The sequence below is a fragment of the Anopheles moucheti genome, chromosome X, assembly GCF_943734755.1.
Source record: "Anopheles moucheti chromosome X, idAnoMoucSN_F20_07, whole genome shotgun sequence".
NCBI lineage: Eukaryota > Metazoa > Arthropoda > Insecta > Diptera > Culicidae > Anopheles > Anopheles moucheti.
The window spans coordinates 9039136-9065191 of NC_069142.1; the positions used below are offsets into that span (position 1 = coordinate 9039136).

At 44.4% G+C, this 26056-nt stretch overlaps 2 protein-coding genes across 2 annotated transcripts in view; both read left to right on the forward strand.

Annotated features, from left to right (window-relative positions):
• The first annotated feature begins 3067 nt into the window (after window positions 1-3067).
• On the forward strand, window positions 3068-8777 carry LOC128306535 (neutral ceramidase). Its single transcript, XM_053044070.1, has 4 exons — window positions 3068-3165; window positions 4821-5253; window positions 6391-8189; window positions 8269-8777. The coding sequence occupies exons 2-4, from the start codon at window positions 5104-5106 to the stop codon at window positions 8447-8449; spliced, it is 2130 nt and encodes a 709-aa protein (XP_052900030.1). The 5' UTR covers window positions 3068-3165; window positions 4821-5103; the 3' UTR covers window positions 8450-8777.
• Window positions 8778-13083: 4306 nt separating this feature from the next.
• Window positions 13084-26056, forward strand: part of LOC128306436 (uncharacterized) — a 103179-nt gene continuing 90206 nt past the window's right edge. The window contains exons 1-2 of the mRNA XM_053043957.1: window positions 13084-13172; window positions 15625-17541. Coding sequence (XP_052899917.1) covers window positions 17367-17541 — 175 coding nt within the window. The 5' untranslated portion in view covers window positions 13084-13172; window positions 15625-17366. The remainder of the gene's footprint in view (window positions 13173-15624; window positions 17542-26056) is intronic.

Here is a 26056-nt window from a genome sequence, read left to right on the forward strand (position 1 = left end):
ACTTTTGTTTCGCCCGCCGCCCAGCGCTCCAGAGTCACGTAGCCATCTGTCATAAAACCCCTTCGCTCCGGCTTCTTTGTTGTTGTTTGATCGTCTCCTGCACGCCGAACGCAGATGCCCGAACCGCGGAAAAAGAGCGAGAGTAAAATTCACTCCACAACGCACCGAGCGAGATGCGAGGGAAAGAGACAGCGCTGGGCAAGGAACGATGCGGTGTGACAGAGAAAGGTAGCGGTAGGAATGAGCATGAGCGTGGTTGCATTTGGGGTGCGTTGTGCCTTTATAGGACCGTACGTCACGCACTTTTAATCAGCCGGGACACTGTGGATGGTTATCGTGCACCGAATTGGTCACAGTTTCTTTTTACTTTGGGTTTTTTAACGTTTCTTTGTTTCCATTCAATGGATCTAGTTTTAAAGATGGATATTTATATCGATAACGTTCTATTTATTGGAAATAATTGGAATTGATGATTAAATGCTTTCCAGTAAGATAAGGTTAGGGTTCTATCATTGCCTTGTAGTATGAATTTAGGCGAAGTTAAGAAAATTCCGTCCAAGTGTATGGCCTTTATTTTAGATCTATGATTTTTGCTTCTGCTTATTTTCGGACAGAGTTTCCCCTTACACGGATATAAATTCTGATCCCCTCCGTTAATCCTTAACCGCTATTTATACCAAAATCCTACCTATCTAGTCCTAGCTAACATTATGTATTCCTAATTTTCTTATGCTAACTATTCTAAAGGCTATCCCTATCTTTATGTAACCTATCCTATTCTATCTTATTTCGTTATACAACTACCAATTATTATTATTATTCTAAAGGCTATCCCTATCTTTATGTAACCTATACTATTCTATCTTATTTCGTTATACAACTACCAATCACGCTCTTCTCTATTAAATACTAACAGACTAACAAATACAAACGAACCTATGTCTAACTATAATTATTTTACTATAATCTAACGTACGTACTATAATAAACGTAGTAAACCATAATCTAATATTCATCTACAGCCTGATAAAACGTTGCTTTTACTTATCGAAGTAACTCTTTCGAACTTGAGGTACTCCATTTCCAACAAGAGATAGATCGCTTATCTGTAGAGCTTCTGATAACTGAAGACAGAGTACACGCTTGAAACAGATAGTAATAACGTGGCACACACATCCAAAGCGAAACTTCATGAGTGGTTCTGAGGAGGTCGAGTCATCTTGTTTGATGAGATTTTCTACACCAAATCTGGACTTGGAATTCAAACGATCGTAGACTTAAGTTTGATACCAGAATAATCTAAATGGAATTTACGGGCTGTTTCGTCCGGTGACATTCTAGTGCCATGTCCTTGTTAATTTATTCAGCAATCCAAGAGACTTTTAGACAGAAAACTTAAGGAAAGGATAAAAGCTTTGAATCTGCGTATAAGAGGAAACGTTTATCTCGGGGACTGCCTGTACATATGTAGAATTGTCGTAGTTGTTTGTTGTACCCTACAAATGCAGTAAGAGTTTGCAATAGAACAACACACAAAACTAATTCATGATTTTGACCACCACCGAGCCGCAGTGTGCCCATGAAAACTATTTGGCTTTCCTTTTCGCGCTTTGCGTCTCGCTCGTTCGCCAACGCCGTCCTGTCATGCATCTCGCTTTCGCTATGCCGCTTACCAAACGCACACACCCGCATACATACGCTCAACCGTACGCATACAGCTGGGCCAAAGGCGACCGCAGTGTTATTGTTTGGCTCCTAGTGTGTGACCGAAAAGGGGTTGTTGTTTTGTTTTAACCGTCTAGTGATTTGCCTCCATCGTTCGCTGATAGGGGTGCACGCCTTGTAGGGACCGTATTTACCAAGAAAACACTGGACAATTTTGCGGTCTCCGCCATTGCGTTATTATTAGCAGGGCGCACAGTGATCCTGTTTTTTTTTGCTTTTTTGTTTGTTTGGTCCCGCCGAATGGGGACCGCAATCGGTCAACGGTTTTACGGTTTGCGAACAATGGCGCTACGGTACGGAGCAGTCTGTGTGCGGATGGGAGCGAATCCCTAAAGTAAGTCCCTTGTGTGGTGAATTCCAGGATATATCGCACTGGATCATAGTGCGTTGCGGTGCGTTTCCGTGTGTAGCTGTGTGAGTGTTTGTGTGCGAATTTAAGACTGCAGCATCAAGCGGTCCATCCCGCAAACAGCAATCAATAGCGACGCTGCTGCCGTTTGCCGTAATCGTGCTGCTGCTCCAAAATGCCCAAATCAATAGCAGGTGTTAGGTAATGGATCGTGCGCCCGATCACGGCACCGAACCGACACCGCAGAGCATCTGTGCGGGGTGAACGTCAGCCTTTCAAATCTTCCAACCGGCGGGTACGGTGTCGATATCTCCGTGTATCCACGACACAGAGTATGAGTACGCCAAAAAACCCATTAAACCGGGTTCCGATAATTGCTTTTGTTCTGGTCATATCTGTGCCACATCCAAGTACGAACGAATACGGTGCAGCCGTACGTAGACTGGAGATGACATCCGGCAAAGGGGTGCTCTTTTGATGTTCCTGGTTGAGGAACTAAAACCAGTTTGCAATGCAACTTCGTGCCCTTTCAATACTCCAGTGACTTTGAACTGCTTCCGCAATGGGAAGTAGCACGAGCGGGCGTTACATTTCCGGCTCACCAATGGCGGGCGTCTATCCCTGCGGATCAATAAAGCCATTCCACACTCGACAAGGGCAGCAGGATCACTCACCTCAGCCGCTTGTTGTTGAGAGGATTATACATATATTACAATCCGCCTTTTGCGTGCTGATTACTGCCCCGAGTGTCGAGAGTGGCGTCGCTGGACAACCAATTCTTCCCGCGAGGTTTTGTTGGCGAGCAGATGCGCAATCGCAATCCCACTCGTGAGCGGTGCATTGTGCCCGATATTGGAAATTCTCGCAGCGATAGCAGCTTGGCACTCGAGCGGCTGGAATTGTTATAATCAATTGTCTGATAAGATCCGAGCCGAGGTTGTATATATTATTATAAATAGTGGACATTAGACATCTCCATTAGTTCACCCGACCCGGTGACAGTGGGCTGTTGTCAGCTTGAGCGGAGCACCGTACAATTAGTCTTCCATCAAGGTCCATCCATCGGTTCTAACAATATCAGCAAGTTCCAGGTGAGTGATCGTGAAGAATGGTAGTTCTCCGCGCATTCTGTATTTTTCGTTTGTTTTGGAGCGAACCTGAACGAGGTCTCCGACATGTCTGGGTTAGGAATGGAAATGTATTTACACAACCCACATCGGGTTCCAACACCCTAAGGCCAAGGGCACAACTATAGGGAATGCTAATGTGAAAACTGATCAGTGCAAATGCGCGCATGTGTTGGGTACGCTGGGTCACCGCATATGGCACGTTGGTACGCAATGAGAGCATGGCCAACGTGATCGGACACCACCGAGACATTTCACATGTGCTCTGGTGGGAGAAATATGGGACATGCGTATTACCAACCTCCCTCCACCCCCCCTAGCACACGATCGTCTACGTTGACGTCTTCAGCACAATCTACAGTGGCGGATACAAAAACCTACATCGAAGACCGGAAGAGACCGGAAGCTCTCTTCACTCTTCCGTGCTAGCGTTGCGTTGGGAGTGTTGACTCTCGACCAGAACTATCCCGCGGCACAATTCCAAACATCCAAAGCTGTATCGCACCGATACGGGTGAGCGCCGTTCTCCCTGTCCATCACTGTCCGGTGGTGCATGTGGTAATCTCAGGTGGAATCGCGCATTACATAATACACGTCCAGCGATACTCTGCTGGTTTCTTTTTCTCTGCATTTCGAACACGAACTCGCTCGACTAATAATAGCGGGACGTTGGTGCTACGGTGGTGTTGGTATCGGTTTACCACCGGGCTCCACTCCACTTGGCGGTCTGGTTTTTTGGTTTCGGCATTTGGGAACCTGGTGGAGGGAGCGTGACCGTGTGTTAAATATTCCGGAATATTGCATTCAGCTGGACTATTGGAGCAGCGATTGTGTGTGATTGCGTTCGCTCAGTGGTGATGTTTTCGCGTGCAAATGATGCGGTATCTGCCTAGAAACCGGGAAGACCTCCAATGAGATGCTGCACTGATAATGAAGATGTCGTGCTAAATGAAATGCAGTTGCAATTGGCTGCTGTCCAAAGGGAAAGAAGGGAGTATAATAACGCTGGTGAGGTGACGTTCTCCCAACAATAGAGCTGCTTTAGGATGTTACGGTACACGATTACATACCATGTGCAGTTGGTTCTGCGGTCATCACGGAGGGTGAAAGTCTCCGCTGTCTGTGGCTGATGTCAGCGCAAATCTCTATGTAATTTGCACGACCAGTACCGGAAATTACATCTCGCCGCGGTGTATATCTGTGCGCACCGATCGGGAGTGTGTCGTCCCTTATCAGCAACCCAATCGGTTGTTCGTGCTAGTCGCATCGGTTGTTGACATGTGTTTACCCGTTCGAGCGCACTCCGTCCAGCTTTATCATCTCGCCTTCTCTCGGTTGAATGTAGCCAGTGGTAGTTCGTGATCCCCTGGGGAAAGGAAGCTGCAATGCGTATCTAACAACGGTTATCGCTATCGAACCGGAAACATACGACGCGAACGAAACGGGGGCAGTGTAGCAAAACAAAAACACCTCCGAGATCCTCGGTACGGGCATGATTTGCATGTGGAATATTAGCGCTGCCCGTTGGTATACCGTCGGTCAGTTCGCAATAAACAGTTCACACCAAAAGTTCACATTTCTTTGTTTTGTTTTGCTCTTTTTCCCTTCCCGTTTTTAAGGGTTTTATTTTTATCCCAGCGTCCCAGCGGAGCATCCAACAATCAAAGAAGCGCCGCTATGCCGGTTATCGACACGATCGGCACCAGATTGGTTTCATCAACGCAGTAAACACCCCGAACGGAGGTGTAACATCCGAATCTAGGCGAGGGTTTTGGACGGACCTTCCGCAATAAACCTCTAACAAATCAACCAAGCAACGGTGTGTGAAGAAGCGGACAAGCAGTTGGGAGTGAGAACCGGGCATCCGGTGACATCCATCAAGAGACCGCCCTCCGTCATCAAATGGATCGACGACAGACACCTCGTTGCAGTGGCGTAATGTCGCGTTGGCTGTTACTGGCCATTCTAGCGCTAACGCTCACCGTTTCGACCGCATACAAAGTCGGCGTGGGTAGAGCAGACTGTACTGGACCGTCGGTGGAAATCACGTTTGTAAGTAACATTCTCCAGTTTCTCTCAAATAGCCATTAAAAACAATGTATCAATTGTAGCGCAGAGGATTGTTGCAGATCAAAAGAATTTCATGAGGAAGTATAGAGCTGCTGTTCTCCATTCACTTTCTCAATATCTGATCCATTGCTTTACAGATGCCATCTTTGATGTTTAAGCCATCCTAGACCCTTTTGATGAAACTACTGAAGTTGATTCCTCTTTAAAGACACTACAAAAGAGATCGAGAGTTCTTTGTTTTTCTTTAGAGTTTCAGCTATTTTGCTAGATCAAACGAATTTCTTGAGGAAGGATATAAGCTGTTCTTCATTCACCTCCGCAATATCTGATCAATTGTTTGTCAGATATTGTCTTTGAGGTTTTAGTCATTCTAGACCTTTTTGTAGGAACTGCGGAAGATGATTCCACTTCAAAGACATCAGAGAGGTCGTCTAAGATCCAAAGAACTTCTTGAGGAAGTATAGAGCTGTTCTCCATACACCTCCGCAATATCTGATCAATTGTTTGTCAGATCTTTGTCTTTGAGATTTTAGTCATTCTAGACCTTTTTGTAGGAACTGCGGAAGATGATTCCACTTCAAAGACATCAGAGAGGTCGTCTAAGATCCAAAGAACTTCTTGAGGAAGGATATAAGCTGTTCTTCATTCACCTCCGCAATATCTGATCAATTGATTGTCAGATATTGTCTTTGAGGTTTTAGTCATTCTAGACCTTTTTGTAGGAACTGCGGAAGATGATTCCACTTCAAAGACATCAGAGAGGTCGTCTAAGATCCAAAGAACTTCTTGAGGAAGTATAGAGCTGTTCTCCATACACCTCCGCAATATCTGTTCAATTGTTTGTCAGATCTTTGTCTTTGAGATTTTAGTCATTCTAGACCCTTTTGTAGGAACTTTGGTTAATTGTTTAAAAGATGTCGTTTTTGAAGTTGTAGACCATTTTAGACTCCTTTATTGGATTTACTGATGTGGACCACACTCGGGAGCAATTCAGTTTTTGATACCGTAAAGACTTTACAAAGCAGATTAAGAATCCTCTCTTGGCTTTATATCTTTGGCTATTTGAGTTGTAAACTTCGCTGAAATAACACGTCAGTAACTGGTGTTCTTTTCTTCCAGATGGGCTATGCGCAGGTGACGCAACGTGGCACCGGAATACATTTGCGTCAGTATGCGCGATCGTTCGTAATCGAGGACGAACCCGACAGACGGGTCGTGTTCGTCAGTGTGGACGCGGGCATGATGGGCCACGCGGTCAAGCGCGATGTGCTGGCGGTGCTGCAGAAGAAGTACGGCCAGCTGTACACGCACGAAAATGTCGTCATCAGCGGTTCGCACACGCATTCAACGCCGGGCGGCTTCCTGATGTATCTGCTGTACGATCTGACGTCGCTCGGGTTCGTGCCGGAGACGTTCAACGCGCTCGTGCACGGCATTGCGCAGAGCGTGATCCGGGCGCACAACAACATGGTCGATGCGCGGATCTACGTCGCGGAAACGGAGGTGCTGGATGCGAACATAAACCGCAGCCCGAGCGCGTACGAAAACAACCCGGAGGAGGAACGGGCCCAGTACCGGCACAACGTGGACAAGACGCTGGTGCAGCTGCAGTTTGTGCACGGTCGGGATGGTACACCGTTCGGTGCGATCAACTGGTACGCGGTGCATCCCACCTCGATGAACAACACGAACCGGCTCGTGTCGAGCGATAACGTTGGGCTGGCGGCCGTACTGCTGGAGCAGGAGCGCAATCCCGGTGCGCTGGTCGGGAAGGGCGAGTTTGTGGGCGCATTCGCGTCGAGTAATCTCGGCGATTCGTCGCCGAACATTGAGGGGCCGAAGTGTGAGAAGACGGGGCTGCCTTGCGACGTGCTGACGTCCTCGTGTCCGTCCGGTGCCGGTGCCTGCTTCGCGTCCGGGCCCGGTCGCGACATGTTCGAGAGTACGGCAATGATTGCCGATCGGTTGTATCGGGCCGCGGCCGGGTTGCTCGGTACGGCCAACACCAAGGCGCGCGAAGTGACCGGCCCGATCGGGTTCGTGCATCAGTACATCGATATGACGACGGCGGAAACGGTCCATTTCGATCGGGCCACGCGTACGATGGCACGTGTGCGCGGCTGTCTGCCGGCGATGGGATACAGCTTTGCCGCCGGTACTACGGACGGGCCGGGTGCGTTCGACTTCCAGCAGGGCACGATCACGGACAATGTGCTGTGGAACGCGGTGCGCGACTTTATCGCCGAACCGACGCAGGACGATAAGGAGTGCCAGGCGCCGAAACCGATCCTGCTGGCGACCGGGCGGGCTCGGTTCCCGTACGATTGGCAGCCGAAGATCGTGCCGACCCAGCTGCTGGTCGTGGGTGACTTTGCGATGGCGGCCGTACCGGGCGAGTTCACGACGATGGCGGGCCGTCGGTTGCGCACCGCAGTGGCCCGAGCGTCGGTGGCGGCCGGTGGCCGCGATCTGCAGGTCGTTGTCGCCGGGCTCTCCAACATGTACACCAGCTACATCACCACGCCGGAGGAGTACGAAATACAGCGGTACGAAGGGGCCTCCACGCTGTACGGACCGCACACGCTGACGCTGTATCTGGAGCAGTACAAAAAGCTGATCGGTGCGCTCGTGCGCAACGAGTCGGTACCGGCCGGACCAACGCCACCGTACGAGGACGACAAGCAGATCTCACTCACGACCGGTGTCATCTTCGATTCGCACCCGCTCGGCAAAGACTTTGGCGATGTGAAGGTACAGCCGGAACCGGTGTACGCCCACGGTACCACCGCCAGTGCCGTGTTTATTGCGGGCAATCCGCGCAACAATCTAATGCACGACAAAAGCTTCTTTACGGTCGAGCAGCAGCAGATGGACGGCAACTGGAGTGTTATCGCAACCGATGCCAACTGGGAAACGAAGTATGTGGCGAGTTCGATCGCTTTCCGTTGGTGTGTTACCAATACTGATGAATGATTCGTCTTTTTTTTTTTCTTTTAGATTCCGCTGGGAACGGACCTCCACCATACTAGGCTTTAGTGATATTGAATTAAGCTGGATGATTGGACCCACCACACCGGAAGGAACGTACCGGATCCGACACTTTGGCTACTACCGATACATCCTCGGCGGTGTTTACCCGTACGTGGGCGTTACAAATACCTTCACCGTGGAGCAGTAGTGGTAGTGTACGTACACGGGCACAGAGATTGTCGCCATACTAGTAACGAAATCGGTTGGAAGATAATCGATAGGAATGCAAAACATTGAAAGCAATTAGGCAAAACCGCAATGACGTTAAAATATCGACACCCAGTGAATGTTGTTTTCTTTCTTAATTGCTAAGGTAATTGAAGCGAACAAAAGTAGCGGCAGCATTGAGTGATGAGAAACAAAAAGTAAAGAAAACATTCCATACCTACTTTGTAACCAAATAGACTAGTCACTGAATATTCGCGTTTAGCTAGAAATTATTCTTCGATTTTGAATTTTTAGATTAAAACCAATACCTACCCTTAAACTGTTTCCTGTCGTTGTTTTTATGTGTTTTTTTTTTATTTTTGCATGTGAACTTTTTAACATTAAATTACCTCTAAACGAGACTCCATTTTTCTCCATTGTGTTCGTTGTGCGAAACAAAAGCTTCAAATGTGGAGCTTTTTTATTCAAGCTTCACAATGAAAAAAAAAGCTTCAACGTTTTCGACGAAAATGCGTTCACAACACAAAAGATTTTCGATGGGAATTTACGATGGAGTTTTTTCCTGCAATTGGAAATGGAAAACTGTTTGGAAGATCAAGAAAGATAAAAACTTAAAGAAATTACAATACAACGTTGGCATGGAATAATAATGGAACAGATTTTATCATATTGTTAAAGTGCATGCTAGCGTATTGTGCTTTAACAGGCGTGTCAAACACTAACACCTTTTATAACGATTGTTCCACAATTTTTATGTTATCATTTTGATAATCATGGAACGTTTTCGTTTCTATTTAGATTAGATGCTCATGCTGCTGGGTTGAAGAATTTTTTTTTTAACTGTTTACAATAATTACTTTATTACAATTACTCCAAATATACATATAACCGAGTATGCCCGGGATAAGGCAAATTGCAAGGAGGAAATGCCTTGCAAAATTGTACACCACTCAACATTACGGTGTCGATAATACGGCGAAAGCCGTCATGATGGAAATATAAATAAATAATTAATTTTGTGTTTTTTTATATTTTAGAACATAAAATATAAGACGGGACCTTTTAATCGATGGACGTTACCACGAGATACAAATACTTTACGTGTGATTGTAAAGATTCCTTAAGACGCTGGAGACAACGAGACGACTCACCTTAGGTAGGACGACAATTGATGTTATAATTTGGTGATTCTAATTCTGTTGCACATTTGTGTCTTATTTAATTAGGAAATCAGTTTATTAACTTCGGGCTTCAATGTCCTTGACCTATTTTGATTATTTCTCTATTATGTTAATTTTTTTTCGCAGGTATTGCTCACAGTTTAGCATGTTTATATTTCTGTGATTCTTGGTCATTTTCGTAATTTTGAATTCTTAGGGCTACATTGACTGTTTGACTGCAAGCTAATTAATTAAAAATGTTTGCAAAATTATAACATTTAGCAGGTATGCTACACTATCTTCAATTCACACTAAATACCTTTTGTTATAAATAGTTTGTTTACATTTCTTAAATATGGGTATAAAATATAGGAAAACATTTGAAAAATAAGGTTTGTATGGCATTTAATAATGAATAAGTCTAATTAATTTTGATGGAATTTGTCGTTTAGTATACAAAAAGCATAACATTTCCATCATACTGACATAATTATTTAAACAAAGTTTTATATAATACACAGGTGCTCAATTCGATGGGCACTCTTTACTGTCGAAATATGTGAGACAAGAATAAGTTCATGCCGGTGAAGAACGTTTGACAACCCTGCGCTTAATATCCTACCGATTCATCATTTCCAACCGTGCTCCTGTATACGTAGACCTGTGTTAGGAAGTTTTCACGAAATAGTCTACCAAATTATTAGCATTTTTGCTTGCGCTGATGGTGAGGATATTATTTTTGTAGTGAAAGAGAATGGTAAATGCAATAAGAAATTGATGAATTCAATAAACATAAAAATGCGAACGATTAGTTGTACGAACGAAAGAAAGGAAACAGAAAAAACACACACACACACACCGGCAGGAAGGTTGTCTACCTTACGTCAATATGAAAATTCATAACCCACTGATAACGATCGGCATCGCAAAGGGTCCAGGGAAAGGGGTGGGAGGGTAGATTTTATCGTCCGCCCGAACCAATCATTTCCGTCATGATTCCGTCCCCCTGGTCGGACCCGCTTGTTTCAGCCTCCACCGGAGATGGGGGTGATTGATAGGTTACAGTTTATTGGGATTTTGTACTCCATCGACGCGGTGGAAAAGGGAACAAATATGACAACGGCCAACAGGAGCAGTGTGGAAAATACGTGGCAAAGCCATAACTCTACCGCCATATGCAAATCCGGCAAACCGGAAGCAACCGGGCATTTGTGCACAAGCTGCACATAAAATAATAAAACAAAAAACAACCAAATAAATGGTGTGACAGCAGCAGCAACCAACAGCAAAAATGAAGTAATAAACGACCAAACAGCAACTACAAAATGGAAGACAAAATTGAAACATGGCTGGGCGGAGTGGCGCGTTGTGGGTGGGAAGAGCAACAACCCTAAAACAAAAAAAAAGGGTTTACCTTCGGGTGACCCTTCGACGTTTAGCCACACACACACACACACACACATAGTGCTGCCAATCAAAGGCAATATATATATAGCAAAAACATATATAGTACGCAACAAGCGAATATGGAAAAAATTGCAACAAACCGCAACAATTGGCTTAATTTTTAATAGCCTAATACTAATGGGTAATCGGGCCGAGTTATGACGGAAGGGCTCTACCCTTTTCAATGCGTTATGCGATCGTTAGAAAACGAAGAAAAAAAAGCAACGAAAAAGGAAAAAAAACAAAATAATAAACGGCACACACACACGGAGAGAGTGAATCGTTCCGCCATTATAGCAGAATCGTTCAATTCAATCAACGTTGTCCGTAATGTCGTTGTCTCGTGCGCAAGGTTGTAAAAATGATGCTTTAATTTACTACCCTGACTATCTCTCTCTCTCTCACTTACGAATCACCTCCCTCCCCTTCTTTTCTTCCCGCTAGAATGTGAACGACCAGTACGATCTGTTTGAATTCTTCAAAGTCCGTGTTGAGCGCGTCCGGGACTCCAGTGATTCTTTGGCCCAGGTATATAAATATGTATATTTAATAATAATCTAATATTTACAGCAACACCGCATTGTCTGTGTGCAAAAAAAAAAAATGTGCCTCGGAGCACCCGACGGCACCCATCGCGCAGTTGAAGACCTGTCATTACTAACTAAAGACCCACCATTACCACACTCGCTGGTGCGCTAATGTATAATTAAAGTAGTAAGCTTCTTAAGTAAACGTGTCGAAGTGCAGGATGTAGCGTTAAGATGTTGCGAAGATGTGTAAGTGCGGACCGTCCTTTGGGTTGATAAGGGCGGGCGGTGTCCCTGCGAGAGTGGTTCCAGTGACAGTGACGGGACTCATTCGAGCACATCCTTGTATATGTATCTCTTCCACTCACTTACTTTCTCTTTCTCTCTTTCTCTCTCTTTCCAGTCATACTCTACGAAGAGTACACCTGTACGATATGTCGTTACGCTCGGCGACGTCTTCGAGATCTGGTTTTTTGCCACTTGCCACATCCACGTCATGTAAATCTGAACTTTCTCTCGCGTTCGCTCCATCTCTGTCTGATCGGGTGCCCTTAGAACACACAAGAGTCAGCGTGTACTTCGGAGATGTGTCTAACGTTAGTTGATAGGAGGTAGGAAAAGGTGAAGGGTGGAGAAGGATAAAGTAACAATACGAGCCAATGCTCTCGGTGTGGTGTTTTGTCCCACATTAGCAGCAGGAGGCGTACGAGATGGTCACGATTCTGTCGCATGTTATGTAACGGGTACGAATGTTCCACCGGCCTGACAGTGGCTGACACGCGGAAAACTGATGACGCTCCTGAAACAGCATTCGGTATCTTATTCCCTCTCTCTTTCTTTCGTCCTATAATTCCCTTCTTCAATCTGGAAACGGATGGGTAAAAGTAAGAAATATTTCATACCACGTTCTGCAAACCACCATTTCCTTTTGCTGGTGAGAACAAGAGATACACGTCACTCCATCTCCAACGGCTCACTCTCACTCTCACGATCGAGAGATCAGAGTCGGGCACTCGCTCTCCCCAGTGCGTAACCGAAGCGCGCGTGTGTGTAAAGCGAACAACCACAACCACACATCACCATTCCATTGCGATAACGTTTTTGCTCATACCCACCATCCCCCTCCGTTCCATTCCCTCTCTCTTCCTTCTTGTCCGGTGTTTGTATTGGTAGCCGCAACCGAAACGCACACGACACAGTTTTCACTTTCTCCAATGAGAGACACCGAAGCGTTACGCGGGCATTAAGCATCCTGTACACGATGTGCGCCCCAAACAGCGCAAAAACGCGACAATGTTTCCGCGTCGAGCATCAAGCGTAAGCTTCTTCCCATCCAAATCCAAAAAGAAACCACCAGCGTGCGTTATATATGTGTATGGGTGTGTGCGTGTGTGTGTTTAATACGGAGAGAGCAGAAAAATTCTCTCGTTGGAGCAAACTTGCCGCCAGATGAAAATAAATGCAAAACCCTCCAAAGTGAGATCCAACCACCACTCGGTAACGTGGGTCCGGATTGAAGCGAAGCAAAAATTCGCAGTTTAAGCACAGGGCACAACAAGAAGTTCGGCAGGTCAGTCCACATCGGTGCCAGAAGGGTGATCGAGTGTGTGTGTGTGTGTGCGTGTTTGTGTGTGTGTGTGTGTTTGCTTAGCTTTTTTCAAACTAAACCAGTAAGGCAGACCTCTCCCTTTCACCCCCCATAATTCCCCGAAAAATTTAGGGATTGATAAGGCAAACTGCTGCGTGTGTAGAGTCGTGGACGCATTCAACTACCTTACCGTACCGTTCAAATATATCAAAGCAAATTACAACAAAACCCTCCCCCACTCCTACCCCACAGAGGTTTTAAGCCGTCGGTGCTTATTCTTAAGGGGTCATTTTTCGACATTCAATCCAAAAAAAAAACAAACCGAAAGCAGAAGGTGTTTGGCGGGTGTCGACAGTCGGACCGAAATGTGTGCAGCAAACTGTCGCACGTGTGTGTGTGTGTGTGGTTTGTGGAAGGGATGTTTGTTGTTGTTGCGACAAAATATCAAACCAAAGCCTTTGCAAACTATCAACCCCAAAATCGCACTCAACAGCCAAAAAAAAAACTGGCCAGCAGCAGTAGCGGCACGTACTAGTGCCTCGGTGCGTAAGTAAAAGTTTCGTGCGGGGGCGTTACAGTAGTACGCCTTTGTCGCGCTACCTGCGTCCCACAAAACAATCGTTTGTTGAGGTCTCTTGCTCTCCGGGTGTGGAGAGGGAAGCAACCCTTAGACTCGAGACCCACCCTAGCTGTCACTGTTCGGCAAATGGACACACAGCCACTAGAACAAAACAAGAAACGAAAAGAAAACAGCATATGGTGGAACGCTATTCAACACTTTTGAAGCACTTTCTGATGTCATTAGGTACCGCTGGGCAATTTGCCCAGAGTGGTACGCTTTTGATCTAGGTGCAGCAAGTTTTGTTTGATGTAATGGAGAAAAAAAAAATGGAGCGAGAGAGGGGGGATGGAGTAGAAGGGTCGGAGACCCTACCTGAAAGAGAAAATGTCCCTTTAATTGATAACGCACCGAGTACACTGGGTACATGGGTACAATTCAGGCTCAGCACAACGTCACGGAGCAGACTCTCAACCACATTAATCCGCCCCAAACCCGGAGAGAGTTCGTCGCCCAATTTTCTCTTACCTTTTGTGCCACTTTGACGCGTGCTTTCATGGCACGCTTTCTTCGCTGAGCACATCTGGAAGGTGCACACCTCGGATGAGAGTGTTCCAGATATCCTCATCCGGTGCTCTCTTCCGCTCACCAACCAAGGGTTGGAAAAAAAAATGGGAAAACTTGCCCCAACTTCACCCAACACGCGCAATGTTGCAAAATGGTGACCGCGTGGTGTGTTTAATGTTCTTAACAATGTAATTCTAATTAGTTTATTATGGAAGAAGCTAATTATGGAGACGTTGTACATTATTAGATATATTTATTTGCAATTTCTTTGAGCAATCTCAGTATTCCGCTGCCCTGTGGTGCAAGTAATAAGAGCGGAAAATAATAATACAGAAAAAAAACACACAATACATCCATTGTATTGTTTACCTCATTCGGCTACACAACAGGCGTTAGCACTCACGAGAGCACTGCTGTGCTGGTTGAGTGTCCCCTTTCCTTGAGGACATCGCTTAACGAGCGGCGAGAGAGAATCTGCAAACCCCGCGACTGAGAGACTGGCCCTATTATCAGGGTTTGCTGCTGATATGGAAGAGGCACGTTACATCAACACGCGGACAATTTCTGCCACTATTTAGACTACTAATCGATGTGTGGTGTGCGCTTCTTTTCTGCCATTTACCCAAGGAAAGATGGTGGTGTGATATGGTTGCGAAAATGGTGATACCTTATGGGCAGGTTCTGTGGATGATTTCGATGATGAAGAATCCACACCCATCGGGGCGCTCCTTTTTTTACCAACAGACCCAACAAACTTTTCACCTAGTAAAACCGTCACAAGAATTAAACAGACTGGTCAAGACCAGCTACTCAATTTTTATGAAGATTGAGAAAATGTTTCTGTAATGAGGCGAGTAAATATTTGTTTAACTATGGCTGTATACATTATTCACCGTCGAAGGACAGTCTTCAAGTTGACTATTTTCTGCTTCTATTTTTATAAAACTCCACTTTTTTGAAGTACTATGCAAAAGTTTTTTATTTTAATAAAAAAAAATTTTTTAATTGTTTTTGAAATTGGATGGAGGCGCCCGGTGGTTTATTAAAAGTGGTCGATGGAGGCGCCCGGTGGTTTATTAGTAGTCTTTGATGGAGACGCCCGGTGGTTCAATATCTTTCCCAAACACCGTACAGACCAATCCACTGATGGAAAATAAATTTTAAGAACTGTCAGTAATGGTAAACCCAAGTAACTAATCATTAAATATATAAAACAATTGTTTTATTTATGCTGTATCGCACACTACATTTCAGCTATCCTTCTTCTCATCCTTATTTTAATGTATTGTTGCTCTTTTCTACTGGCAGGTGTATGAATGACAGGTCGGCTAGCAGACAGCGCGCGGCGCACATGTGGAATGCAGTGAGATAGACAGACTTGTGCACGAAAGCAGAAAGTAGAACAAAAAAAAACACTTCAATTGACATGCGAACAAGTGCAAAATAAAATCAAAACTCACACACCGGAAGGAAACAAAAGAAGAAGCAGCAGAAAAAGAAGAATCGAGAAAAATAAAACCCAAACAAATACAACAAAACACCATTGCAAAAAAAAACAAACATTTAAACGTACCATTCAATTTAATGAGCATTAGTCTCGCTTAGGCAGGGGACAACCACTGACAAAGAGCAAATAAGCAAATAACATTTACTAGAAATAAACGACAGCAAAATAATCGTATACACCTAATCTAATAACAATCAACTAAACAACAAAACAAACAAAAAAAATAATTCGCAAAAAAAAACCAAACCAAAAGTGTAACAAAAAGCACAAAGCAAACGAAAGCAAACAAAACCAAACCAAACACAAGGGAATAATAAAGCAAATATAAACACGTTTCGTAAAAGCAAATAATTAAATCAGGAAATCAGGAGGAACAAAGAGAGCGAGAGAGAGAGTGTAAGGGGAAGCGGCTACTAAGTGGGTTCGTTTGTCAGCGCGCAAGATGACGCCCCAAACCCCGCAACCGAACAAATACAAAGCAAAGCAATAACCTAACATAATAGCAAACAGCAAAAACAAAAACCTAGGTTTATCAGATGACTCACCTATTTACGAGTTGTGTGTGTGTTTTTCGAGTGTGTGTGTGTGTGTCTGTTGGTGGACGTAGTAACGTTGCGTGAAGTGACACCGAACAAATCGTGTGCGTTTTAGTGTGTGCTAGATAAACTGCAGGTGATCCTGAGGTGGCGTGTATATGTGTGCGCGTGGCTCGAAAGTAGCCCCGTCTGTCTGAGCAGTAGAGGAAAAACAACAACAAAAAAAAGCTCCCTCTCCTCCCGCAACCAAAACCCCTGCTAACCTCAAAGCGAAGCAGCGCGCGCCCAATGGCGACCGTTTCGGGTGCGTTTACCGTGCGCCAGTGTGTCGCGGTTGTCGGTGCGTGTTCGCGACCAAGCAATCACAGTTAGTGTTCATGCCGTTGTCCGCGTTTATGGTGCTAGGTTTGACGCTGCGGAAGTGCCCGGCCCAGTGCGCGAAATGAGGATTGCAGCCGGACAAGCTGGTAGCAAGTGTGCGCAGTGCAATAGCAGGTAGTGCCTAGACCATCGATCGCTTCGCGATCGAACCAACACCTACACGAGCACCACCTGCACACCGGCAAAACCACTGCATAGCGCGCGCTGCGGGTCTTGCGGTGTGTGCGTCGTCGTGTCCGAAGGCTTCCGTCGCAATCAAAATCTTCACGCCTCAGAGCAGCTCACGGCAACCGAAAACCGTTGTTCCGTTGCTTCTAAACCGCCAGTGACAACGGAAGAATAGCCGGGGCAGAGGGGAAGAGTGGGACAGAGCCAAATACACCAAGCAAACATTCTCAGCAAGCAACCAGTACCTACGGAACACTCATCTACTCATCTTCGCGAAGCCTGTTTTTTTCTTGGTTTTCCGCGCATTTCCCACACAGGGGTTGTGCGATAGGTGACAGTGAGGTGTACGCGTAACGCGGTGTAACGCAGTGACAGTTTTCTCCCTCCCACCCTCAACACAAAAAATAAAACGTTTTACACCGAGTGTTCGTGATCGTGTGCGGAAACTGTGCCGGAACATGTCGTCTCAAGTTTCGTGGTTTCACCGGTACCTTCCGCTTGGTCGATGCAAGTTGACCGAACGCAGACTTTCTGGCCGTGGCACGTCGTGGTTGCTGCTCGCGCTCATCCTGATCAGCACACCGGGTAGACTACATTCAACGGCAGCCGACGATCGGGGACTTCACAAACGAGGTAAGGAGGAAGTAGCATTAGGTGCTCGTTAGGTCGATATCCCTGAGTGCTTTAATGGAAGAATAGATCTCCTATAATCCCTCATCATTAAACAGACTCCTCCTTTCATTGAGGTGAAGAGTACTCTCGTTACTTGTTAGCTAGAAGATGGTATCTCAGATGTATAAGATGTTCACGCAATGAGAATGCCTTTTCCATTAGAAAGATGTAATTATTGTTGTTACACTTCTAGACTTCTAGAAGTATTCTTTGGACAACATTGAGGTAAAGAGTACTTTATAGCTTAAAGATCCTGATTGATCTTTCAGATGTCTACGCAATGAGAACTTCACTGTCATAAGAAAAGAGCATTTAATTTTGATATGCTGACAATATCCTCTCTCTCTAATTAGACTCCTCTAATCTAAACACTCTAATTAGACTCCTGGAACTACTTTTGAAATAACATTGAGCTGAAGATTGCTCTCGCTATATTGTAGCTAAAAGATTCTGACTGATCTCTGAGATGTGTTGGATGTCCACGCAATAAGAATGACACTTCCTTAAGGAGAGTGTTTCAAAGTCCTAAAAGATCACTTCAATGAAAGAATAGATATCAAATGTCTGTTGTATAAAATATCTCATCCTTCAATAGACTCCTAGAAGTACTCTTTGGGCAACAATGAGATGAAGAGTATTTTATAGTTTAAAGATCCTGATGGATCTCTCAGATGTCTAAGTAATGAGAACACCACTTTCATAAGAAAAGAACATTTAATATTGATATATTGACAATCTATTGACAATATTTTATCCTTATCTATAACAGACTCGCCAGACTCCTGGAAGTACTCTTTGAACGACATTGAGTTGAAGACTATTCCCGCAATTTTGTAGCTTAAAGATTCTGATTGATCTCTCAGATCTATAAGATATTCATTTAATTATTGAAACTTACTTGGATGTCTCTTCCCCTGAAGGAGTATCCATATCAACTTATCTAGAATCGTACATACAAATAACTAAAGTTCTATATCTAGAATTCTCTGGACGCTATTTTCGATGCCATCAGAAATTCCAGAACATCCGCCCGTCAGATCTAAACGAACACCCTTACGTCACTCGGCATGCAAATGCAAGCAATTCTCCAACGAGTTCTCGAGTTCTGAAAAGTTCCATTGCTCTTTAACTACATTCATACACCGCTGTTGGACATGCATTGCTGGTCGAGAGTGTAGGGCAGATTTTAACATAATTAAATGAGCTCACACTAGAATGCTTGTGGCAGACACCCAGAGGAGTGATCTTGGGATCTGCTCTCTGCCGTGCTATGGATGGATGCTTTGTTTAAACTGGATTGGACAAACCAGACAAACGGAACGTTACAAGCTCTTTGGATATCGTTGTCACGCTGAACGAGCTTGGTAGCTTTCATTGCTGGGTCGTTATTCGTTCGCCCATAATTATGAAACCCTGGAGAGATTTTTGTTTTCTACCCTCGGCCATGTAAAACTTCTCAGAATAGCCTTTGCGAATGAATACTGCTGCCCGATTACTTCGGAAAATCTCTCATGCAGAATGGATGGGACACAAATTTTATAGATCCCAGGGAATTCTAACGAAATGAAGTTATTTGCTGGTTGGTTTTTTGTTGTCGGAATGCAGAGCAGTGTTGGGTTGGGCAGTGAATAATTGTTCGTACTCGCATGCAGTTTTTCGCCGGCATATCACTATTGCAGTGTCCGGCACGAAGCAGTGGGCAAACTTTTCATCAAACATCTCTCATCAACATTGCATCGCACCGGCAGGCTTCGGTTATTTGTGGTGCTCCGTCATGAAATCGTATCCCCAGCCGGCTGTTTTGTGCTTGAAAGGATTCACTGCTGGCAGCAGAGGATGTCCTCTATTTTAACTGTTGATACGCGCTGATGATGTAAACTAATCATCCACGGACCCTCAACTGTGCGGAGGGCTTCAGTGGTCAGTAAAGTTTGCCGTGCGGTAGAATCGTTTCCTGGAGTTTGCGATTTTCCGTGGTAGGGAATAATTGGAAACATTTAACTTTGGCGAAGTACAGCCAACTACGTGGTCAAGCGTAGAGTAGCTAAAGGTAACCGTATCCAGAGCTCCTCGCGGAACTTCATCGGATCGACCAGCAACCGATTAGGTTACCCTAACCTCAACTTTCCGACGCACCAGTGTGTACATTTCGCTCAGTGCGTCAGCACCTGTACGGCGATGAAAAATGTGTAATATCCGCGCGTTTTCTTCCATCCCCGAATACCATTTGCTTTTTTGCATTTCCGGCCAAATGTTGTGATGTGCTCACACTGCCTGTTACCCATCGTGCACGGTTTTGCTCTTTCCGCTCCACCGCGACCGGGTCGACTCCATTAGTACCTTATGTTTTCTGGCCCGTTTTATTTTTATGCTCACATAAATAACAACAAGCGGATAGATCAGGGGTCAGAGTCGTCAGGAACGGCCCGGTACAGCATAGCCTCCAACGTGCGGGAGCGATGTCATACCGGTTAAGCAAATACCGCGAAGAAAAAAGGGGGAAGCAAGTGGGCCCCGGGTAACGCACAGAAGGTGCTTTAAATTTAAACAAAACAACAAGACTCTCGCCGGTACCAGCGAACCGTCCCGCCGTGTCTTCGGGTTGTGTTCGATGTCTCAGACATCAGCGTTCTCCATTTACACGCACATCCATTAGGCGGTTCCCATCAGTCCATCCGTCCACCGTCCGTCCTGGCGATGGGCAGGTGTGAACGAACATTCGGCAAAATGAACAGGGTGGAAAAAAAAACATGGTATCATGTGAAAATCGACAACCTCCAGCACACACCCCGGGACCTGGTACTCATCACTCATCATACCGTGCTAGACCAGGGGGCGTCAACCTGTTTTCGCTATCTGTATGGACAAAGTTTAATTACTGCTTTTCGTTGCCGATTTCAATACTATACATGCAAAACGATGTAAAGTGGCTTAGTATTGAAACGCCTGCAAATATGCAATGCTAATAGTGATGTTTATTTTAAAGTTTTTTTTTTAAATATACACCACATATGCTTGACTCTAAGCAGTGCTGTTTAATCTCATCTTACTGGAATATATAAATAAAAACTAAATAAAATAAATATAAATAACAACAACAGTAAATATTGGAATTTAAAACGAAAAGAAGTGGTGTGATCAATGACCACAACAGGTGAAATAAGAAACCAAGACGGCATTGTAGTCTAAACAACAATTATTTTAAAAAATTAGTAGATATAAAAAGTAGAAATAAAAAATCTTTTGGCGTTAAAAAGCACTTGTTTAAAGAAAAACATAACAATATAAAAGTGCTTTGTTTTAAGCTTAACATATTGAAATCTCAATGAAAATTAATTTCTTTACTGATTTATATAAATATTATTTGTAAAGATAATATTGATAAAGATAACATATAATACATTTCTACTTGCTATTAAAGAAATGAAAACTTTTATTGTTTTAATGTATTTTTAAGGTAACTTAATCAAGTAATATTCAAAAATCCTTCTTTTATTCATGTCGTTCAGTGTAAATAGTGGCCTAAATAGCTTATCTTTTCTTCATGGAGCAAAATGTAAACAAAAAATAATATAACAAACGTAACGATGAGGTAAATAAGTTTCAGTAGAACACAGTTCCACGGTCACGATCGCTTGCCGACCCCTGCACTAGACGAACGCTCCCAGTACCCTGTTCCCTGTTTTGGGAGCTCTCTTTTATTCGCACGCTATGCTGCACTGGCTTTTCCCTCTCATCTCGTGCCACTTTCCATGATCGGTGAGTGTGTGCGTCGTTAGGATAAAGCCAAGATGCGAGATTGATTGGTGCAAACTCGATGTGCTCTACCGGTTTGTGGGGTGGCGAGGGGGTGAAAGGCAGGAATGGGTGGTGGAGTAGTGAGGAGAGACCAACCAAATTGCGGCACGAGAGCCCGCTGTCCCGTGTAGTGTTTGTGCACGGTTACACGTGGGATAATGGATCCTGGCTCTCGGGCTCATTTACATCGGCATGAGCAAATTTTTAGCAAACCCCCGTACAGCACACACGCACACACATACACATTCGCACCACACGAAAGGCGCGTGCGCGTTGGAAAATGGGAAAACAGGTTTTCCAAACCACCGAACGGCCGAACTCTTCCGAACCGTGTGCTAGGAAGCCCCCCCAACCCAGCTAGGACACTTCTCGAGCAAGGTGTTCTGTGAGGGGTTGGGGGAGGAGGTGAGGTGGGGTAGTTAGAGGGGGAAGGAGGGGGGGGATTTCGTCGATATACTTTCTTTAACGTTGGTCGACATTATCTTTATGCCGTTCGTTTCATCCCCTGGAAGCAAAAGCAGCTTTCGGTTTTTTTTGCAGGTGCTGAAGAATGTGTTATGTTTTTCCTTCTTCTCTCACACCCTAAAGCACTGCCTGCCGTACTCTACTTTCTGTTTTAGCAAAAAGGATCTGGCTGGTTTTTTTTTCTATTTTTTTTCTAATTCCTACTCACTCCTTTTGGACGCGAGCAAGAAAGAGAGGAAGTTTATGTGTGTTTGTATGTATGCTGTTGTGAGTGTGAGGGTGTGTGTGTAAATGAGAGAGAGAGAACGAAAGTGCATTTATCCAGAGAGGCACACAAACACAGATGCGACGAAAGCCTGGCCGTGTTAGTAGGTCAGTGAGATGAACGCACAGTCAGCCAGCCAGCCAGCCAGCCAGTCAGCTCAGCAGCGCTTTTGACCGACTGGCCCCGGAAATAACCTTTCCCACTCGCACACGCGACCAACTGTGACGTACATGCGTACCACGTCCGGCCACCGTGTGCACCGTGACCTTACCAATCGCTGTACATTTATGCTTTCGGCAAGCCTGGTTCGGCCAGCCGGGCTGAAGCAGACGGCGCGCATTTTCCATTGCGAAACACACAAAAACAAACTCAAAACAAAAACGAGAGGAAAAAAAACAAAACGCTACTCGGACAATAGTAATTTGTGTAATTTTTATTACTTTGCATAATAAAAAATGTTGCCCCGACCAGGGCCGGAAGCATCTGGCCGCCCGCTTTGTCTGGTGTGGTTTATGTTGCCATCGCAGCATCCTTCGTTATTTTTTATGTTGTGGCACGCGTTTGATTGATTTATTTATTGGTTTTATTACATTTTTAACGTCTCGTTGCCGTTTTATTATTTTTTTATTGATTTATTTATTTTAAAGATAGTTTAGCTTAACTTAAGCGAAGCGTTTGGTTAAGAGTTTGGTACTCTTTTATTTCGCAAAATCTTTCAATGTATTTTTAATGCTCCTTTCTCTTTCACCAATACCTCCCTTTCTTCTCTCTCTCTCTTTCCTTTTTCTTTTTCACTTTTTCTCTCTCTCTCTCTTGCGCTTCAACACACACACATGCAGAACACTTTCAGCTACGTGCCGATACAATCACGAGCACGTGCACACGCACACACCGCACATTTCTTAGATTTAAATATCTCCTTGCTCACTTTCACCCCCCCCCCCCCTCCCCCTCCCAATCAAACACCCCATCGGTATGGAACGATTTGTGTGCCGAAAATTCGTCATAAAACATGTACCTAAGACTGTGCGCTATGTATAAAATGGGCTCCCGGTGTACAGTGTTGGTTTCGTCTTCGAAGCCTTTTGTTGCCATTGTGTTGATGGCTTCTTCTTACCCTTCTTACCTGTTTTTCTTCTTCGGTGTTGTAAACACACAAACGAAGCAAAAAAAAAACGTCATTACAAAAGAATACGTGGGAAAGCAGGCCAAATAAGGCGACGTTCTTTAATGGGTGGGTGCGCCTGGTCGCTTGTAGACAAATTTGGTCCTTACTGTACACACGCACACTCACACAATTTTGTGGTACAAATATGTGCAATGGGATGTGCATTGTTTTGTTTGCTAACGAACATCTTTCCCCAAACAAAGCGACCCCCAGCAGACCAAAAACAAAACAAACAAGAAGAAAACAAAGAAGAAGGGAAAATATTCATGTACAGTGTAACACTTTCATCCCCAAACCTTCCCCCCTTCCCACCCTCCAACCCCCGACGACCCGTAGAAAAAAAAACTACAAACCCAAAGTATTGAAGGTTACATGGTAAACCCAATCGACAAAAACCACCGAACAATTTACTAGCTTGCTGTACCAAAGCGAAGCTAGAGCGAGAGAGTGAGCGAGATGGAAAGAGCAAGAGAGAGAGAGAGAGAGAGTGGCAACGGGTGGGGATAGGTGGATAGAGCAAGTAGCCCGGTGGAAAATATCACGAAACCATTTACATATGATCCTTCTCTCACTCAACCCCCCCCCCATCCCACCCCTTTCAACCCCCAACAAAAAAAAAACCGTTCCACCGGGTTACCATAGGGACCGTGGGGGTTACCATAGGGAGGGGGAAGGTGGCTGGAACGGCATTAAATTTGTGACGGAAAGCCACAAATACGTCGAAAGTTTTGCTGTTGCGGCGCTTCTGTTCTGGAGCTGTTTTGGAACTTTTGCTGAAAAATGCAGAAAATGTTAATTTATCCGGTTGTGCGCTCAGGCGGTTTCTCTGTGTGTGTGTGTGTTTTTTTTAATTTTTTTTTCTGTTCTGTTCTGTATGGTAGTGTTGGCCAAAAAGTAGGTGGAAAGTTAAAGCAGAAACAGAGAAGGGGCAGGGAAATGAAGAACAGGGAGTAAGAAAAAAACAAAGCATAAAGCAGACCATCGGTTTGTGCATTGCGTTGGTTGATATTATGCAAATATTGATAAAGTTGCAGCATTTTTCACCACTTGCCGATTTCCACTCTCTATCTCGTGTGTGTGTTTTTTTTTTACATTTGCTTAATTTGCACGTTGCTCTGGCTTCTGCTACCTTTGTGCTTCATTTAACGCTTTCGTTCTGGTATTTTTATTACTTTAGTTTTTTTGTTATTTTAGTGTAAAGAAGTATTTTGCCCGGGAAATACTCTTCGCTTTTATGATATTTCAGAAGGTTTTTTGTAAATTGAATATTTACATGAAATACATTGTTTCGACATAGTTTTTCTATGTTTTTACTGTTTGCAATTTATTCATTTATTTATTATTATAATTATTATGATTAAGTTATTCTATTTCTTTACTGTACTTTAGTTTCAACTATCATTTGTTTCTCTTTTTCTATTTTACTTTCCAATAGTTTCTACTTTTCTACCACTTACCACATTACAGTATGCATTTCTAGAATATTTTACCTTAATGTTGATGTTCCACTACAAAGTGTTTTTTTTGTTTTTTTCTATATAAGTAAATCGTTTTACAAATTGTATTGATTGTTTCATTTGTTTTTTATTAATATCTTCTATCAAACTACCTCATATACCTATTTGCTATTTTTGACTGCTTTTCTATGGTTTTATTTCAGTATAAGTAAATCTATTTTGGATGTTTTTGAGTTGAGCTCTTTCCTAATTCTTATTATCTACTTTAATGATATCGTTAGCGCCCACAGTGAGTTATAATTTTTTTTCCATTGTTTTTTTGTTTTTTCTACATTCCCTTTTGTTCGCCGTTTTGTTTCTCCGTTTCGAAGCCATTTTTACCTAATCTTGAATAATTTAAACCACTTTTGCAACCACCCGTAACCAGCTTATTGGGTCGCCATTTACCAAAAAAAAAAACAAACTACCCCATTTTGTAACCTTCTGGCCCCGTTTAAGCATAAATCTGTGCAAAAGATTGTACCCTTGTACGATTAACTTTCTCTTTCGCTTGTTTGTGTTTTTTTTTCTCACTCCAACCAAACCATCACCGCTCACCGTACTAAATCTTGCGTTTGGGAGGGGTGGGGGGTGGGGGGGGGGGGGTGGGGAACACCCGCTGCTTTCCTTGTTAGCAAAAACCGCTACCGGTGTGCACACGAACGGGTAAAAATGTATATTTAAAGAAATAATAATTCTTGATGAGCATTTCACCCAACCAAAGCCTAATGTGGGTTCTGTGTGCACCGCCCTTCCCACTCCTACCACCCTCCCCTTTTCGTAAGGGGTGGATAAAGGTGTGTAGGGAGGAGGGAGGGTGGGGGGAGTGGGGGTTTAGGAAAGCATTACCGTGTACCGCAGCCGAGTTTTATTTTTCACACCCTTAAGCATCCCGACACCTTCCCATCAAACAACCCACCCCCCCCCCCTTCCCCCCGCCACCCACTCCCACCACCATTCTAAACCATCTTGAAGCATCAGTTAAATTTTCCAATTTTGCGTTTTCCAATCTACACGTGTTCAGTTTGCTAGAAAATTGGGTTTTTGGTTAAGAGCACTCGCGCGGGGGCCCATATGGTGATCCTCAAACCGGGCACTCCATCAAAACATCGTCAACGTCGTTTGCCTTGTTAAACGATTCCAAATACGATCAACCTTCCGGTGGAGAGACTATCATACGGTACCCTGCCCTGCTTTGGCGCATTTTTTTTTCATTATTTGTTGTTGTTGTTGTTGTTGGATGGTGTAACCTCGCCCTACCGCCCTTACCCTGTTTTTTCCCCC

What these genes read in the sequence shown, in the direction of transcription:
- LOC128306535 (XM_053044070.1), top strand. Translation starts at nt 5,104, where the DNA reads ATGGATCGACGACAGACACCTCGTTGCAGTGGCGTAATGTCGCGTTGG. An exon ending in CGTCGGTGGAAATCACGTTT is followed by an intron (nt 5,254 to 6,390) that starts GTAAGTAACATT and finishes CTTTTCTTCCAG; the next exon opens with ATGGGCTATGCGCAGGTGAC. An exon ending in GATGCCAACTGGGAAACGAA is followed by an intron (nt 8,190 to 8,268) that starts GTATGTGGCGAG and finishes TTTTTCTTTTAG; the next exon opens with ATTCCGCTGGGAACGGACCT.